The 16,615-nt window shown below is 38.0% G+C and overlaps 3 protein-coding genes across 3 annotated transcripts; 2 read left to right on the top strand and 1 right to left on the bottom strand.

The window, feature by feature from the left end:
- Nucleotides 1–3,045, top strand: LOC147293340 (protein SRG1-like). Its single transcript, XM_086232125.1, has 4 exons — nt 1–458; nt 549–796; nt 1,051–1,378; nt 2,673–3,045. Exons 1-4 carry the CDS (start codon nt 201–203, stop codon nt 2,907–2,909), a joined length of 1,071 nt encoding a protein of 356 aa, XP_086088251.1. The 5' UTR covers nt 1–200; the 3' UTR covers nt 2,910–3,045.
- Nucleotides 3,046–4,386: 1,341 nt separating this feature from the next.
- Nucleotides 4,387–6,154, top strand: LOC147293339 (protein LATERAL BRANCHING OXIDOREDUCTASE 1-like). Its single transcript, XM_086232025.1, has 4 exons — nt 4,387–4,857; nt 4,939–5,186; nt 5,278–5,605; nt 5,758–6,154. Exons 1-4 carry the CDS (start codon nt 4,606–4,608, stop codon nt 5,992–5,994), a joined length of 1,065 nt encoding a protein of 354 aa, XP_086088151.1. The 5' UTR covers nt 4,387–4,605; the 3' UTR covers nt 5,995–6,154.
- Nucleotides 6,155–6,307: 153 nt separating this feature from the next.
- On the bottom strand, nt 6,308–9,165 carry LOC147293338 (arogenate dehydrogenase 1, chloroplastic-like). Its single transcript, XM_086232024.1, has 2 exons — nt 8,087–9,165; nt 6,308–7,899 (listed from the first exon to the last, which is right to left on the bottom strand). Exons 1-2 carry the CDS (start codon nt 9,163–9,165, stop codon nt 6,930–6,932), a joined length of 2,049 nt encoding a protein of 682 aa, XP_086088150.1. The 3' UTR covers nt 6,308–6,929.
- Nucleotides 9,166–16,615: the final 7,450 nt, after the last annotated feature.

The raw sequence follows: 16,615 nt of genomic DNA, 5'->3' as shown, positions 1-16,615 counted from the left end.
TCTTCTTTTTGCTTAGGATTTTCCCACTTCCTCAAAATAGCAAGAAAAGTCAAATTTCCTTCATCACGTGGTTTGCTTTGTAGGTCAGCACTGAACACAGATCTTCTGCAGCTAAAATTAGAAAAACCCAATTGGGGTACATAGTCTCTATTGCAACCCAACCTGAATAGTGATATTTCACTTGGTCACATAGAAAAGACATGGCTGAATCTGAGTCTTCTACTCCTGCTCAGATGGAGTTATCAGGATCCAAAACTGTCCAAGAGCTTCTCACCAAAGGGGAAGAAGTGCCAGACAGATATATTCATAAAGATGGAGATGGTGGACCCCCAAATGCTTCTTCTGTCCAGTTGATGGATATTCCAGTCATTGATCTTGGTCTCCTCACACCTTCCTCAATGAATGGAGAAGAACTTCACAAACTTAGATCAGCTCTTATTAAATGGGGTTGCTTTCAGGTCAGAATTCAAAGAACTTGTAGATTTAAAAAAAAAAAAAGACTTTCTTATGCATATTTTGACATGTCTGAGGCTGCTTTTGCTGTTCAGGTGATAAACCATGGCATGACATCTGAATTTCTGGACAAAGTCCGTGAGATTACAAAGCAATTTTTTGCAATTTCAGTGGAAGAGAAGCAGAAATACTTGAGGCAAGTCAACGATATTGAAGGGTATGGGAATGACATGATTTTTTCAGAGCAACAAAAACTTGATTGGTCCGACCGACTATACCTTACCATACATCCAGAAGACAATCGTAAGCTCAAATTTTGGCCTGAAAATCCCAAATCTTTTAGGTAACTTATCTTTGCTATATATCTAGTTCTTCCCACTAAAAACAATAAGCAAATCATAATCTATCTACCTTTAGAATTACTTTTCATTATTTGGAGGATTCATGTATGGTGTCCAACATTACAGTAATGCTTGTACCTCAGATTTCTTGAGGCAAAATGACAATTCATGGTAATATGGTATATAGGCAGAACTCCCTTTTGTATAAATAAAATCATAGATGACAATATAACCCTATTATTGGTGAACATTGCAGGGGAACTTTAAACCAATATACCATGGACTTGCAAGTGATAACAAAAACTGTCCTTAAGGCCATGGCAAGGTCATTGGATCTGGAGGATAATTGCTTTTTGGACAAGTATGGAGAACAAGCAAAAATGGATGCAAGATTTAATTTCTATCCTCCATGTCCAAAGCCTGATGTTGTCCTAGGGGTCAAACCACATGCAGATGGAACAATAATCACCATTCTCTTGCAAGATAAAGAAGTGGAAGGTCTTCAGTTTCTTAAAGATGATCAATGGTTCAGAGCTCCTATTGTTCCTGAGGCGCTTCTCATTAATGTTGGTGATCAAACAGAGGTAATCAGCACTACAATTTTGTTTAGGCTCCAATTTGCAGTTCAGTTACTCCATTCTCTCAAATATTTGGTTACCAAGTTTGCTTAATTTTAAGGCTTAATTATCGATTTACCACCCAAAACTGTAACTCATTCCCAGTTTACCACCTGAAAGTTTTTTTGTCCCAGATTACCACCTGTAACTTACATTCGTGTCCCATTTTACCTTGTTCCGTCAACAATTCCGTTAATGCTGACGTGGCGCGCTGGATGTGCGCCACGTGTCACATTTTTTTTTGTATTTTTTGATTTTTTTGATTTTTCTATTTTTATAAACTTTGAAAATTAATTAAAAATAGCTCCGAACTTAGAAAAATACACGGAAAATTCCTACTGACTTGTCTTGACTAGTACGAATTTACTATGGGGTCAAAATGCCAATTTTCCCTCTAAAAATTTCCAAAAAATTTGGAAAGTTCAAATTTATTTCTAGAAAATTAAAATACTCTAAACTCTTTGAAAATTCATAGAATAATCTCCCGAACTCCAAAAAATATGAGGTCTGCACCGTTAGTCTTCTAAAAACTAACAATACCTTTCTCGTGAACACTTGCTACCCAAAAGACCTCTCGGTCTTAGAGAAAAATAAAATTCCCTATAAAATAAATTCTAGAAAAATTCTATAATTTCTGTAAAGTCTCGAAATAATTCTCTAAAACAGGCTTTTGGTAATTTTTCAAAATATTTTTGAGAATTTGTCCAAGAGTTTATGAAAATTCTAGAATTTTTTCTAGAATTTATTTAATAGAGGAAAATTTATTTTAATTTGTTTAGAAATGAATTTGGACTTTCTAATTTTTTTGGAAATTTTTAGAGGGAAAATTGGTAATTTAACCTTATAGTAAATTAGTGCTAGTCAAGACGAGTCCGTAGGAATTTTTCGTGTATTTTTCTGAGTTCAGAGCTATTTTTAATTAATTTTCAAAGTTTATAAAAATAAAAAAAAAATAAAAAAATGCGAAAAAAAAGGATGTGACACGTGGCGCACATCTAGCGCGCCACGTCAGTATTAACGGCCAGATCGTCAGCATTAACGGAATTGTTAACGGAATAAGGTAAAATGGGACACGGATGTAAGTTACAGGTGGTAATCTGGGACAAAAAAACTTTCAGGTGGTAAAGTGGGAATGAGTTACAGTTTTGGGTGGTAAATCGATAATTAAGCCTAATTTTAATGGTCCATTAATTTTGCATGTTACAAGATTTTAACAATCAACAGTTGGCTTACAAAACCTGTTCTCTGTGATGCAACACAGATATTGACTAATGGAATGTTCAAGAGCCCAGTACACAAGGTAGTGACTAATCCAGAAAGGGAGAGGATTTCTTTGGCTGCATTCTGCATCCCAGAATCAGATAAAGAGATTGGACCCTTTGAAAGCCTGATCAGTGAGTCAAGGCCAAGATTTTACAAAAAGGTGAAAAATTATGTTGCCATCTATTTCGAGTACTACCAGCAGGGGAAGAGACCAATTGAAGCAGTAAAAATATAAACTTGATATTTATGGAGAGAAGAAAGAAGGATTTAGGTGTGTTATTTCTATATCATACAAATTTTCTCTCTTTAATATATCCTCATAGAAGCTGAACTGTTGAAGTTTTTCAAGTGCGCATATTTGCTTGTTTATGTACATTAATCTCTTTTTCTAAGTAATTGGGAACAACTCAAGATTTGAGTGGTCAGTAATCAGTATGAAGCATGATTCAAGAGAAAATTACATTTGTTACAATTTCGTCCTGGTCGTTTCAATTATTTCAATCAAGTCTTCGTAGTTTAGATTTTATTACAATCAAATCCAAATTTTAGACATAATCTTCAAATGAAAACCACGTCATCGATCAAGAACAAATTAAAAAGATGATGATGAGGTAACTGGAAGCAACCCCATGAGCTGAGAGCTGCTCTTAGTATCTCTAGTTCATCTTCTGAGGAGAGGATCAGACTGATATCAATTATGGGAATCTGAACTAATGGAGGAGAAGCCTCCACAGAACCAAAACTAGTTTCTTTCACAATGAATTGTGGTGGTGACTGGTCTTCAATGGGCAGGAAGAACAAACCCACCCATGTTGCCCCCCTACCTGTGAAAAATGGGTATATGATAAATTGATAATCCCAAGCTACACCAATCAAATATATATGATTGTGTTCTTAAAGCTTAATAAATGATGAGGATTTGGTAGGAGCTTTAGTTGTTCTGTGACAAGATCTCATTACTTGAAAAGTTTGTTTTATTAGTTAAGGGCTTTTTTATATTTTACCGACCTGAATTTTGGGTTCAATCTCACTTTAATGCTTAAAAAAAAAAATTGTGTCAATTTATCACCTGAATTAAAAATGTGTTGCTATGTATCACCTCTGGCTAATTTGTCTAAACTTTTGTTAAAAATAATAGTATTTTGGTATTTTCAAGTTCATATTGTTAAAAAAAAATAGTTTTTTTATATTTTACATGTTTTGATATAATAAAAAATTGATTTAAAAAGATCAAAACACCCTTATTTTTAACAAAAGTTTAGATAAAATGAGTCAGAGGTGGTACATTATAATAAATTTTTAATTCATGTGGTAAATTGACATAATTTTTTTTTTTAAGTTTTAAAATAAGATTGAATTTAAAATTCAGGTTGGTAAAGTGTAATAAAGGCTTATAAGTAATTACTAGGCAATTTGGACTGTAGTTGTGAATGAGTCTTTAGACGTCAAAATCCTGATTTCAGTGTCTCATTACCTGTGTGGTGGGTTCAAGCGTGGCTTCCGCGTTACTCAAAAACCCAGGTGATGATCTCACTTTTTTGGAATCATATTAAAAAGACAAATCTTGATCTTTTTGGAATCATATTAAAAAGACAGTGTGCTTAGTTTAATATTATGCATACATTGACTATTAGCAAAAAGAAATATATGCATACATTGGACACACACCATGAAAACATATTTAAATAGTATAGATTTTTTTTTCTTTTGGCTTGGGATTTACCCCTCTTCCTCGGAATTGTAGGAAAAGTTAAATTTCCTTCCATTATGTGCTTTCCTTGTAGTTTAGCACTGAGCAAAGATCACTTGCAGCTAAAATTACAAAAACCCCTCACCAAAAAAAATTACAAAAACCATTTGGGGTACATAGTATCTACAGCAACTCAACCTACCTGAATAGTGATAAATCCACTTGGCCACAAAGAAAAGACATGGCTGAATTCTCCACCCCTGCTAAGATGGAGTTAATAGGATCCAAAACTGTCCAAGAAATTGTCACCGAAGGGGAAAAAGTGCTAGACAGATATATTCAAAAAGATGGATATGTTTGGCCCCCAAGTGCTTCTTCTGTTCAGTTGATGGATGTTCCAGTCATTGATCTTGGTCTCCTCACACCTTCCTCAATGATTGGAGAAGAACTTTACAAATTTAGATCAGCTCTTAGCACATGGGGTTGCTTTCAGGTCTGATTTCAAAGAACTTGTACATTTAGATTTATGCATATATATATTTTGGCATGTCTGAGGCTGCTTTTGGTGTTCCAGGTGATAAACCATGGCATGACATCTGAATTCCTAGACAAAGTCCGTGAGATTACAAAGCAATTTTTTGCACTTCCAGTGGAAGAGAAGCAGAAATACTTGAGGCAAGTCAACGATATTGAAGGGTATGGGAATGACATCATTTTTTCAGAGCAACAAACACTTTCTTGGTCTGACCGACTATACCTTACCATACATCCAGAAGACCATCGTAAGCTCAAATTTTGGCCAGAAAATCCCAAATCTTTTAGGTAACTTATCTTTGCTATATATATAGTAAACCATAATCTATCTAAATTTAGAATTACTTTCCATTAATTGAAGGGTTCATTCATGTTGCAGAGGAACTTTAAACCAATATACCATGGAGTTGCAAGTGATAACCAAAACTATCCTTAAGGCCATGGCAAGGTCATTGAATTTGGAGGATAATTGCTTTTTGGACAAGTATGGAGAACAAGGAAAGATGCAGACAAGATTTAACTTTTATCCTCCATGTCCAAGGCCAGATCTTGTCCTCGGTCTCAAACCACATGCAGATGGATCGATAATCACCATTCTCTTGCAAGATAAAGAAGTGGAAGGCCTTCAGTTTCTTAAAGATGATCAGTGGGTTAGAGCTCCCATTGTTCCTGAGGCGCTTCTCATTAATGTTGGTGATCAAACGGAGGTAATCAGCACTATGTTGCTCTATTTTCTCACATATAACATTCAATATTTGGTTACCAAGTTTGCTTAATTTTAATGGCCTATTGTGCATGTTACAAGATTTTAACAAGCAACAGTTGGCTTACAAAACCTGTTCTCTGTGATGCAACACAGATATTGACTAATGGAATATTCAAGAGCCCAGTACACAAGGTAGTGACTAATCCAGAAAGGGAGAGGATTTCTTTGGCTACGTTCTGCATCCCTGAATCAGATAAAGAGATTGGACCCTTTGAAAGCCTGGTCAATGAGTCAAGGCCAAGATTGTACAAAACGGTGACAAATTATGGTGGCAGCTATTTCGAGTACTTCCAGCAGGGGAGGAGACCAATTGAAGCAGCAAAATTATAAACTTGATATTTATAGCCTTTATGGTTTGGTTTGTACTTTGAACACAAAAAAATGATCAACTTGAAGATGTATCATTTGGATTGTTGCATAATTCGTTAGCAGAACTTTTTGTATCAATTTAGACATCTTTAATTCTGCTCATTGTTCTTTAGTCAAGCACCCCCAGACATGTACTAAGCATAAAAAGCAAGAGATCATATTTCAAAATCTAATAGATAATTGGCAAAACATTCTTTTTTGTGTTGATGTTCACAAGACAGGGAAAGAATACATACTCGGGAGCTCCTGTTGACCCAAAATGGAGCTCCATGTTTACTACTCCTAACAAACGATACATCTTTAACAAGTCAACACCATAGATGGAGGGACAGCAAAAAACGTCCAAAGATTTAAACTCATCCCAACAATCAAGGGGTATATCATCCCTAGCATCATATGCCATCACGTCTTCCCAAAATGCATCGACCCACACTCTCTTTGAGCTTAATGTTGTCCATGCAGACTGTAGTGCACTCAACTTTGATAACTTTCACAAATCCATTGTTGTACAAGAGCCAACCCCAAAAAGATTTCATATCTTTAACTCAATCAGTATCATCAACAAGCTCACTAAGGGAGCGCTAAAGCAGCTACAAGGAGTATAGACTTGCAGCAACTACGGAACCAACCTCCAGCAGCTCGATCCCAGACCAGAAACAATGTCTTCACTGATTCCCATTGGATGCAGTACGTGATCAAGTTACAACACCACCACAAAGCCCCAAGTGGAACCATTCAAACAAAATAGATAAACAGACAGACAGGTCCGGAATTTTGGATTTTGCTAATTTCCAGTAAACAAACAGAACAGAAATTTACTCCAAATTCATAACTTTGAAGAACAAAATATTAATCATGTGGATAAATTTTACTTATCGATAAGGTAGGAAGATGATTTAGTTCTTCTGAATGTTAAGGGCCTCCAAAGAAGGTGTCAGTGCAGAATCATTATGGGATGGTTTTGGCAACAAGGGTTTTTCCTGCACATCTTCGGACTTATCTGCATTCTCAAAAAGTTGCTTCCGAAGCACACCATGCAAACGCCCAAAAAGCTGCTTCTTTAATGATTCGAAAGCGAGGTCCAACCTCTTTAGCTGCTCCATTGCATTTATATTGTACATGAACAAGCCATAGTAAAGATCAAAGCTATCTCCTGCTGTATTCTCCACTAAATTCAACAAAGTCTTGTAACCCTTTGTGTTGATTGGTGTCGATTCCAAACCTAACTTCTCCAAAACCCTTCCCATAGTGTGTGTAATGAATTGTGACCCTGCTGCATGCCTATCATGTTCTGCACAAGACATTTCCACCATTCGGCACCCTTCTCGGGCAAAGATATTAAGAAATTGGTCACACCGTGATACTCTTGATTCATCACTTCCAACCCTGACCTTATCATAAACAAAAGAAAGACCGTTCCATCCATTTTTACCACTCTCTGGTCCAAACATAGGATGTGTACAGAGAATATCAAAATCCAGCGGCAAATCCTGAAGAAACAGATTTCTGGGAAATTCTTTTACTGATAGAACATCAACAAATAAAGTGTTTCTCTTCAACCTCTGAACGGGCAGTGACCTCAGAACTTTCTCAGTTGAAAGAATGGATGTACAAAGAAGAATCACTTCTGGATGCTCTTCGCAGAGATCATCTGCATCTGAGAAGTAAGAAATCCCTAATTTTTGAGCCACATCAGAGTAGTCTGATCGAGAATATGCCAGGACTTTATGGCCTTGGCGTACTATGGTTTTAGCAAGGAACTGACCGAAGTTGCCAAAACCAACAATTGCAATCTTGAGCCTTGAGTTGTTATCAAAGCGATCCAAAATCTGTGTTTTGTGGTCACGTGGCTGAGCAATATTCAACCTGAAGGTTTCCATTAAAGCTATTTGTTAACAAATCACTAACACGCAGTGAATACCCAACAAATTTCACAATGTGTATATCAAACAGGCAAGCAAAAGATAAAATGTCCATCAAACTACGAAAACCAACAAATTCATTTCTTCAAGAAAAATAGAAAAGAAAAAAATTCAATGCACTGAAAGTTTACCTCATATCTTTTGAAGAAGATACCAATGCAGCTCCATTCTGAGCCTGGTTAGAGTAATCCTCCTGCAAAGTTCTCACCTTTTCGGCATTGCCAAACAGTTGCTTTCTCACAACATCATGCAAATGCCCAAAAAGCTGTTTCTTCAAATCCTCAAAAGCCAAGTCCAACCTCTCCAACATCTCCAACGCATTCTTATTATACATAAACAACCCGTAATATAAATCAAAGCTATCCCCAGCTGTGTTCTCCACCAAATCCAACAGTGTCTCATACCCTTTGGTGTTTATGGGCGTCGACTCCAATTTCAACATCTCCAACACTCTCCCAACTGTGTGGGTAATAAACTGTGAACCCGCGGCGTACTTATCGTGCTCGGCGCAGCTCATCTCCACCATTCTACACCCTTCCTTCTCAAAAATGTTCAAGAACTTTTCGCACCGCGAAACCCTCGATCCCTCGGACCCAATTCGGACCTTTTCGTACACGAAGAAAAGCCCATTCCAGCCATGCTTGGCGCTCTCGGGTCCGAACATGGGGTGGGTGCAAACGACATCGAAATAGTCCGGCAACGACTTGAGCAACAATGCCTTGGAGAACTCCTTGACGGAGAGCACGTCGACGAACAAGGTGTTGCGGCGGAGGCGCTGGAGAGGCAGCGATTTGAGGACGGGTTCGGTGGAGATTATGGAGGTGCAGAGCAGAATGAGTTGTGGGTGTTGCTCGCAGAGGTCGTGGGGGTCGGAGAAGAATGAAACGCCGAGATTCTGCGCCGTTTTGGAGTGGTCAGATCGGGAGTGGGCGAGGATGGTGTGGCCTTGGCTGACGAGGGTCTTGGCGAGGAATTGGCCGAAGTTGCCGAAGCCGACGATGGCGATCTTCAGAGAGTGGGACTCGTAGTGGTAGACTCGGGCGGCGTCGAGGGATTGGATTTTCAGGGACTTGTGGCGGAGACAGCAGCGAGTTGTTGAGGTTGGTATTGGTAATGAATTTGAGAAACAGCTCAGGCTTTGGGGGTTGCCGAGTGAAGACAGAGGAGGGAGAGAGGGTCTGAGAGATTGGAGAGGAGAGAGAGACAGCATTTTGAGGCAAACGGCGGCGTTTTAACTTAAGTTCCTTCATAACGCATATATATTTGTTTTGTTTGAAAATTTCAATTATCAGAACTTCATTATATTGTAATTCAGAGCTTGCTCTTTCCAATGTAGAAGACTCCTTGTCGTTGAATGTCTCAGTACTTTCTAGTTGTCTCCATTCTTCACGTTGCACTAAGGAATAAAATTTTGGGTTTCGAGGAAATTGCCATGAAAATTTCGACGGAAATTTTGAAGATTTTAAAATTTCGACAAAAATTCGACGAAAACGACGGAAATTACTATTAAAATACGAAAATTTTGAATGAAACTTTACTATATGTTTATTTAACATATTATCTACTACATTGATAAAAAATATTGAAAAAACTAAATTATATGGTATATTTCATGTGATATATGATGAATATAATGCACGCTGGAGGCAAATACTGTTAAAAAAATGCTTCACTAATTAATAATTACTTCAATAATACCTCAATTTTATTTTTACTACAATATTGTCACGTGAATTACAAAAGTAATCAATACCATATAAAGTTTCTAGGAGTGTTGATGCTCAAAAATGGTAAAGCAGTCAACGTCGAGCCGAATCACGTAGGCCCGTTGACCCACCACTGAGTGGACGACACGTCGAAGTGGGGCAGGAACGGGTAGCTGGGTCCGACTAGTGAGTAATGAGAGAGAATGATATCCAAAGCACCCTGCGCAAGTACACAAAAGTGAGCGGGAAGGGCACCGGTGTGGTACCGGCCAAAGCTCCTCCGACGCTCAAGTCAGTGTTCAGAAAGATCTGAGAGCAGAGTGAGTGAATAGTATAATATTGATTGAATTGTTCTTTTGTGACAAGAAGGTACCTCTTTTATAGTATCTTTGGAAGAGTGTCAACCAATCTGGTGATGACACGTGTCCATTGTGATGACTTGCACTGTAGGAGCGCCACGTGTCACCGGTCTCGAGGATCCGAGTGAGTTGACACGGGTCGGGGCTTAGGAGGCCGGAGCCTATGGGGCCGGAGACTAGGAGGCCGGAGCCTAGGGGGCCGGAGCCTATGAGGCCGGAGCCTAAGAGGTCAGGGGCTAGGAGCTCAGGAAGGGTCGAAGCCCAGGAACTTTAGGAGGGGCTTATCCTTTGTGCCCAGGCCCAAACGACATGACGTTAAGCCTTATGTGACTTGTCGTTATGCGCAGATGATTAGTCATATGAACAGAAGTCCCCCAAGTTTCCGAGCAAAAGATACTTCTTGGTTGGGAACTTTGTACACAAAGAAGTCCGAGCAGAACGACAAGTGTCCACATACTTGTTCCTGCTTAAGATACTGTCCAGAAGTCCCCCAAGTTCCTCCACCGGACCGGACAGCTTTTCTTGCTAAGGAACTTGGGGGACTTCTGGACAGTATCTTAAGCAGGAACAAGTATGTGGACACTTGTCGTTCTGCTCGGACTTCTTTGTGTACAAAGTTCCCAACCAAGAAGTATCTTTTGCTCGGAAACTTGGGGGACTTCTGTTCATATAACTAATCATCTGCGCATAATGACCAGTCACATAAGGCTTAACGTCATGTCATTTGGGCCTGGGCACAAAGGATAAGCCCCTCCTAAAGTTCCTGGGCTTCGACCCTTCCTGGGCTCCTAGCCCCTGACCTCTTAGGCTCCGGCCTCCTAGGCTCCGGCCTCATAGGCTCCGGCCCCCTAGGCTCCGGCCTCCTAGTCTCCGGCCCCATAGGCTCCGGCCTCCTAAGCCCCGACCCGTGTCAACTCACTCGGATCCTCGAGACCGGTGACACGTGGCGCTCCTACAGTGCAAGTCATCACAAGGGACACGTGTCATCACCGGATTGGTTGACACTCTTCCAAAGGTACTATAAAAGAGGTACCTTCTTGTCACAAAAGGACGACTCAATCAATATTATATTATTCACTCACTCTGCTCACAGATTCTCTGAACACTGACTTGAGCGTCGGAGGAGCTTCGGCCGGTACCACACCGGTGCCCTTCTCGCTCACTTTTGTGTACTTGCGCAGGGTGCATTGGATATCATTCTCTCTCATTACTCACTAGTCGGACCCAGCTACCCGTTCCTACCCCACTTCGACGTGTCATCCACTCAGTGGTGGGTCAACGGGCCCACGTGGTTCGACTCGACGTTGACTGCTTTACCATTTTTCAGCATCAACAAGGAGGTTCAAAATTTCCGCTGTCTTCAGTATCATCGTGTCCAGAGTAGATGTAATGCGAAGAATAATCATCCCAAGATACTTCTCCAGCATAATTTTGCATGTAATTGCCAACATGCCAACCATATGGATCAGGAATATGTTGTGGTTGAATTTGCCCATAAGCATACTCATTTGAAGAATTTGTCTCTTGTTGTGCCAATGAGTTACTATCAGACTCAACCAAGTAAGGCAGATGTGGTAGGTAGAATATTGGAGGGTTTTGCCCATAATTGTAATTGTCACTTCATATCATATTCATATTACCAATTGGCAATTCCATATTACTAATTTGTAATTTCATTTCCATATTACTAATTTCATATTAATTATTAATTTATTACCAACTCCATATTAATTTCACTAATTCTAAATTACCAATTCGGCAATTTCATACATGATACATATTAGATACTATTAAGTATTAACAAATCATACAAATTTCATATTAATTATTAACAAATCATACCAATTCAAATTTTATATCATATCATCACTTTCAACTTCCATATCAATATTTATATATCATACAAATTACACAAATTATACAAATCAAAATCAACCTAAAATTATACAATCAATTCCAAAATTATACAATTAAAGATTCAAAATTAACCCAACATCATACAAATTATACAAATCAAAATCAACCCAAAATCATACAATTAATTCCAAATCTATATAAATCAACCCAAGATCAATATAATTTATCTTATATAAATCAAGTAATCAACCCAAGATCAATCAGCCAAACTTTATTGTAAATTGTAATAAGTTAATAACACATTAACACATTAACACAAAAAAAAAACTCAACAATCAGCCACAGTCCGAGACTTCGAGGTGAAATCACTGTTGTGTTTGGCACTTTGGCTGTATACTCACAGTGAGAGAGAAAGGCCGGAAACTTCGAGGTGGCCAGAGGCTTCGAGGTGGCCGGATGCTTCGAGGTGGCCAGAGTTGCTGCGAAGATGGCCGGAGTCCGAGAACGGAAACAGAGATCGGCGTTGCTGCAAGCCGAGAAGACGGAGGAGAGAGGTGAGAGAGAGAGAAGAGAGAGAGGCGACTAGCAAGCCGAGAGAGGCGGCGCTGCAGATCGGGTTTCAGTCTTTCAGATCGAGAGAGGTGTGCGATGCTTCAGGTGAGGCGTGAGTGACTGCGTGAGGGTTAGGCTGTTAGCTGGGTAGCCTGGGTGCGTGGGTATTTGAGCGAAATTTTGCTCAAATTCAAAAAAATTTGAGTTTACCCTATTCGAAATTTCGGTCGAAATTTTCGGCGAAATTTCAAATATTTCGCCGAAATTTTCTGAAATTTTGTCGAATTCATGTTAAAATTTCGAACCCCCTGAAAATCGAAATTTTCGGCGAAATTTCGCCGAAAACTTCGAAATTTAAACCCTTGCTTGCACCTCATTAAATAGAGAGAGAGAGAGAGAGAGAGAGAGAGAGAGAGAGAGAGAGAGAGAGAGAGAGAGAGAGAGAGAGAGAGAGTTAAGTAAGATTGTCTATACCAAATTTAAAATTTGCTATCATAGATGTCGTTCTACAAAATTACAATTATTTCGAATGCTTAATTTTTTATAGGACATTCTTCTATATGAGACTGCACACACTTTCGAAAATCTTCTTCTGATATTATAGATATACATTCTTTAAGAACGAGACCAATACATTTAGGATTTATGGAGTGCTTAAGGAAATGCTTATATATATATGTATAACGTCCATCAAATGATGAGTATGGAAGATCATGAGAAGGAAATGAATGAAAAAGAGAGGAATATGGAGAATATTTTTCTTGCATTACAATTTGTATAAGGACCAGCCATCCCAATATTAACACTATAAGGAATCTCAAATGATTTTCCTCCATAACTTTTACAGTTCGTTTATAAAATGTTTTTCGTTTTAAAGGCTAATATATACTATAAGGTTATTAAAGTATGTACCCTCTGACATACTTTATTCATCAAAGAATTCCAATTTTTTTTTTTTAATGTAGTGTATAAAATTTTGCTTAAAATTTGAATAGATTTAAACAAAGAGTTTGGATATCGATTTGAATTAAATTTAAAATTAATTAATCTGAGCTACACTTTACTTATTGTTTGTAACATGTAATACATATATTTATAATATTTAACAGTTATGTCACTTTATTGTAACATCCAAGTCAGCTGGCTTCGCTCCACTCTCTCCCACTCTCCAAAGTTGAAGAACACGCCAAATTCCTCACTATAACAACGTCCAAAGAATTATCGGGGAAGTCAACTCCACCCCCATGCCTTCATTATCACTAGCAGGTTTTTGATTTTTTTTGTTTAGCTCAGTTTCTAAAATTGCAAGTGAGCTGAAAATGCAGTTTCAGTTGTGTAGAACACTTGATATGGTATTTTCTGAAACTCTAATTCCAGTTGCAGTTTCACCTAACCCAACCCAAACCCAAACCCAAATCCAAAATCCCCTTCCTCCTCCGTCGACCACTTCCTCCGCTCTCTCCAGTTGCGACTACCACGTAAGCTTCATTCAACACTTTTCTTGGATCAACGACGGTGATCTGGTTTTGGTAAAGTTGAAGATGGTGATCTAGAGAGGTGTTTTACGAGTGCGTGGGATGTAGCGGATTTGTAGGTTGTGGTCCATTAAGGTAGATTCCGCTGAGGTTTCTGTAGAAGGTGGCCCACAAAGGAATTATAAGGCTTTGGGTGTGTGCATAATAAAAAAATTTGTCAGTACCTAATAATTAACGGACTCTTAAATTTATATATGTTTTGATTAAGTTCATTTTTAAATAAAGTGCACCGTTCAAATTGTATTTTACTAAATATTCAATTTAGTTCATATTTGTTTTTATTTTCTGGTGCTATATTTTTTACTTTGAACAATATCAACTCTTTAATAAAAAAGAAAAGAACAATATCAACTCTTTAATGTTAAATTGTATTAATCTAAATGGAAGCCCTTGCCCCTTGATGAGCTATAATAGTTCACATAAAAAAAAAAATGAATCATAATGGTGAAAACATACTTTACATTTTCTTTTGGTATGAGTGGCCTTAATGTGAAGTAACTTTTGGCCGGTTAGAACAAAATCACATAAAATGAATACAAACTAATATAGTTATATTGTGTCTTTTGATTAAGTATAATAGTTTATTTTGATTAATTTATCTTTTTTTGAAGATAAAAAAAGAAGAGAAAAGGCTGGAGTAATAATGTTATTTTTAAGTCATTACTTTTTAATTGGGTCATTACTTTTTATTTGGTGTTTTTTTTTTTTTTGAGATCTCTTAGTGTTTGCAGAAATTTAAGTGCTTTTATTATTATTATTATTATTATTAGGCTTTTTAACACTTTACCCACTTGAGAGCTTTGACTCTTTCACTTTCCCGCCTAAACTTTTTTTTTTTTTTTGACTCGATGTGGTACTTGAATTTTAAAAAAATTTCAAAGTTAGACCTCAGTTACATTCCTTCAATATTTCCGTAAAAAAATAGTCATGTGCATTACACATGACTTCTTTGCAAGGAACATTTTGGTCTTTTTAATCTCCATTAAATCTGTTGATGAGTTACTTCATTCTTACCCTAAAATATTCTCTCCAAACCCAAAAATTACTAACTTTACCCACAAATCAAATTTTTTTCAAAAATAAAAAATAACACCAATCAACCCCACCGCCCCATGGCAACCATGGCTGGAAGTAAGCCTCTCGATGAAATTTCAAAGACAGTTTCCTATAAGCCTTTTGAACATGTTCAATAGTGCAAATATTTTATAGGGAAATTGAACTAAATGACCCACTTATATCCCACCATTACTTTTAGAGTGCTTCACTGCTTCTATTTGCACACTTTTTTTTTTCTTTTTGCATACCTCCAAAACTTAATTTGTGAATTTACCTAATTAACACAAAGGGAAAATACCTTAAAAGACAACCTTACAAAACCAATCAACTCAGACAAAAAAAAAAAAAAAAAAACACACACACACCTCCCTCCCTCCCTGCACCACCTACCTACCTCTCTCTCTCTCTCTTTCTCTCTCTCTCTCTCTCTCTCTCTCTCTCTCTCTCTCTCCTTCGCTCTCTCCTCTATTCCTTTCTTTGTCTCTTCCAGCTCCGGCAACCACCCCCTCTCTCGCGGCAACCCCTCTCTCTATTTCCCTCTTTCCTCTCTCCCTTTCTCTGTCTCTGTCTCTGTTCTTCAGGTATTTTCTCTCCTTAACAGCGAGAAATTTGTCTCATCGAAATGACAATCCACAAAACATGTGGTAGTCCCATATTGAGCTGCAATTAAGGAAGACTGCAAAGAGGAGAAGACTAGTTGTGCTTATCGATGGCTTCTTGTATGTATTTTCTATTTGTATTGGTTTAGCATTTTCTTGACTGTAGGTTGATTCCTTGATGCTTGTGGTTTATTTCTAACATGCCACATAAAAGCGCTTCATCCAGGGCAACTTCTAGCTACTATGGGGATTGATGGAAATAATGGGATGTATCCTATTGCATGGGCTATTGTTGAGATTGAGAATGTTAACTCATGGAGATGGTTCTTGCAACTTTTAATGGATGACTTAAAGATTGAAACTGGTAGGGGCTGGGTGTTTATTAGTGACAAGCAAAAAAGGTTAATTAATGTTGTGGGAGGGTTAATGCATGGTACAAAATAAAGACACTGTGTTAAACACCTCTACAATAACTTTAAGGGGCAACATCAAGGTTTGGAGTTGAAGAATATATTTTGAGCAGCTGCAAGAGCAACAACAGTGCCTTGGTTTGAGGCTGAGATGAAGAAGATGATGATTTTATATGAGGATGCACACAATTGGTTGAGAAATACATATGTTAAGCACTGGAGTAGAGCATATTTCAATGAGCGTGCACATTAAGTGTGACATGTTGTTGAATAACTTGTGCGAGGCATTCAATTCGGCCATTATAGATGCTAGAGACAAACCAATACTTAGTATGTATATGATGTTGAGAATGGCACAACAAATGGCAGCTGTTGACAAATGGGTTGGTGAGGTTGGGCCAAGAATTAGAAAAATCCTTGATAAGAATAGGGTCGATTGCAGCCTATGTATTTCCCACTTGGCAGGTGACAAACAGTTCCAAGTAGATCATATAAGTGGGATAATATTTGGAGTGGATTTGGGGCATCATTCTTGCTCTTGTAGGAGGTGGAACCTCACTGCAATACCTTGTGGGCATGCCATTGC

The sequence above is a fragment of the Dryas octopetala genome, chromosome 2, assembly GCF_963921425.1.
Source record: "Dryas octopetala chromosome 2, drDryOcto1.1, whole genome shotgun sequence".
Classification (NCBI taxonomy): domain Eukaryota; kingdom Viridiplantae; phylum Streptophyta; class Magnoliopsida; order Rosales; family Rosaceae; genus Dryas; species Dryas octopetala.
The sequence above is the reverse complement of the archived record's forward strand: the minus strand, read 5'-3'. Positions and strand labels throughout refer to the sequence as shown.

Bases quoted from the DNA above. Each gene is read 5' to 3' on its own strand.
- LOC147293340 (XM_086232125.1), top strand. From the start codon at position 201: ATGGCTGAATCTGAGTCTTCTACTCCTGCTCAGATGGAGTTATCAGGA. The intron at 459-548 runs GTCAGAATTCAA...TTTGCTGTTCAG, and splicing joins TTAAATGGGGTTGCTTTCAG to GTGATAAACCATGGCATGAC. The intron at 797-1,050 runs GTAACTTATCTT...TGAACATTGCAG, and splicing joins GAAAATCCCAAATCTTTTAG to GGGAACTTTAAACCAATATA.
- LOC147293339 (XM_086232025.1), top strand. From the start codon at position 4,606: ATGGCTGAATTCTCCACCCCTGCTAAGATGGAGTTAATAGGATCCAAA. The intron at 4,858-4,938 runs GTCTGATTTCAA...TTGGTGTTCCAG, and splicing joins GCACATGGGGTTGCTTTCAG to GTGATAAACCATGGCATGAC. The intron at 5,606-5,757 runs GTAATCAGCACT...GATGCAACACAG, and splicing joins ATGTTGGTGATCAAACGGAG to ATATTGACTAATGGAATATT.
- LOC147293338 (XM_086232024.1), bottom strand. From the start codon at position 9,165: ATGCTGTCTCTCTCTCCTCTCCAATCTCTCAGACCCTCTCTCCCTCCT. The intron at 7,900-8,086 runs GTAAACTTTCAG...GGAAACCTTCAG, and splicing joins TCTTCTTCAAAAGATATGAG to GTTGAATATTGCTCAGCCAC.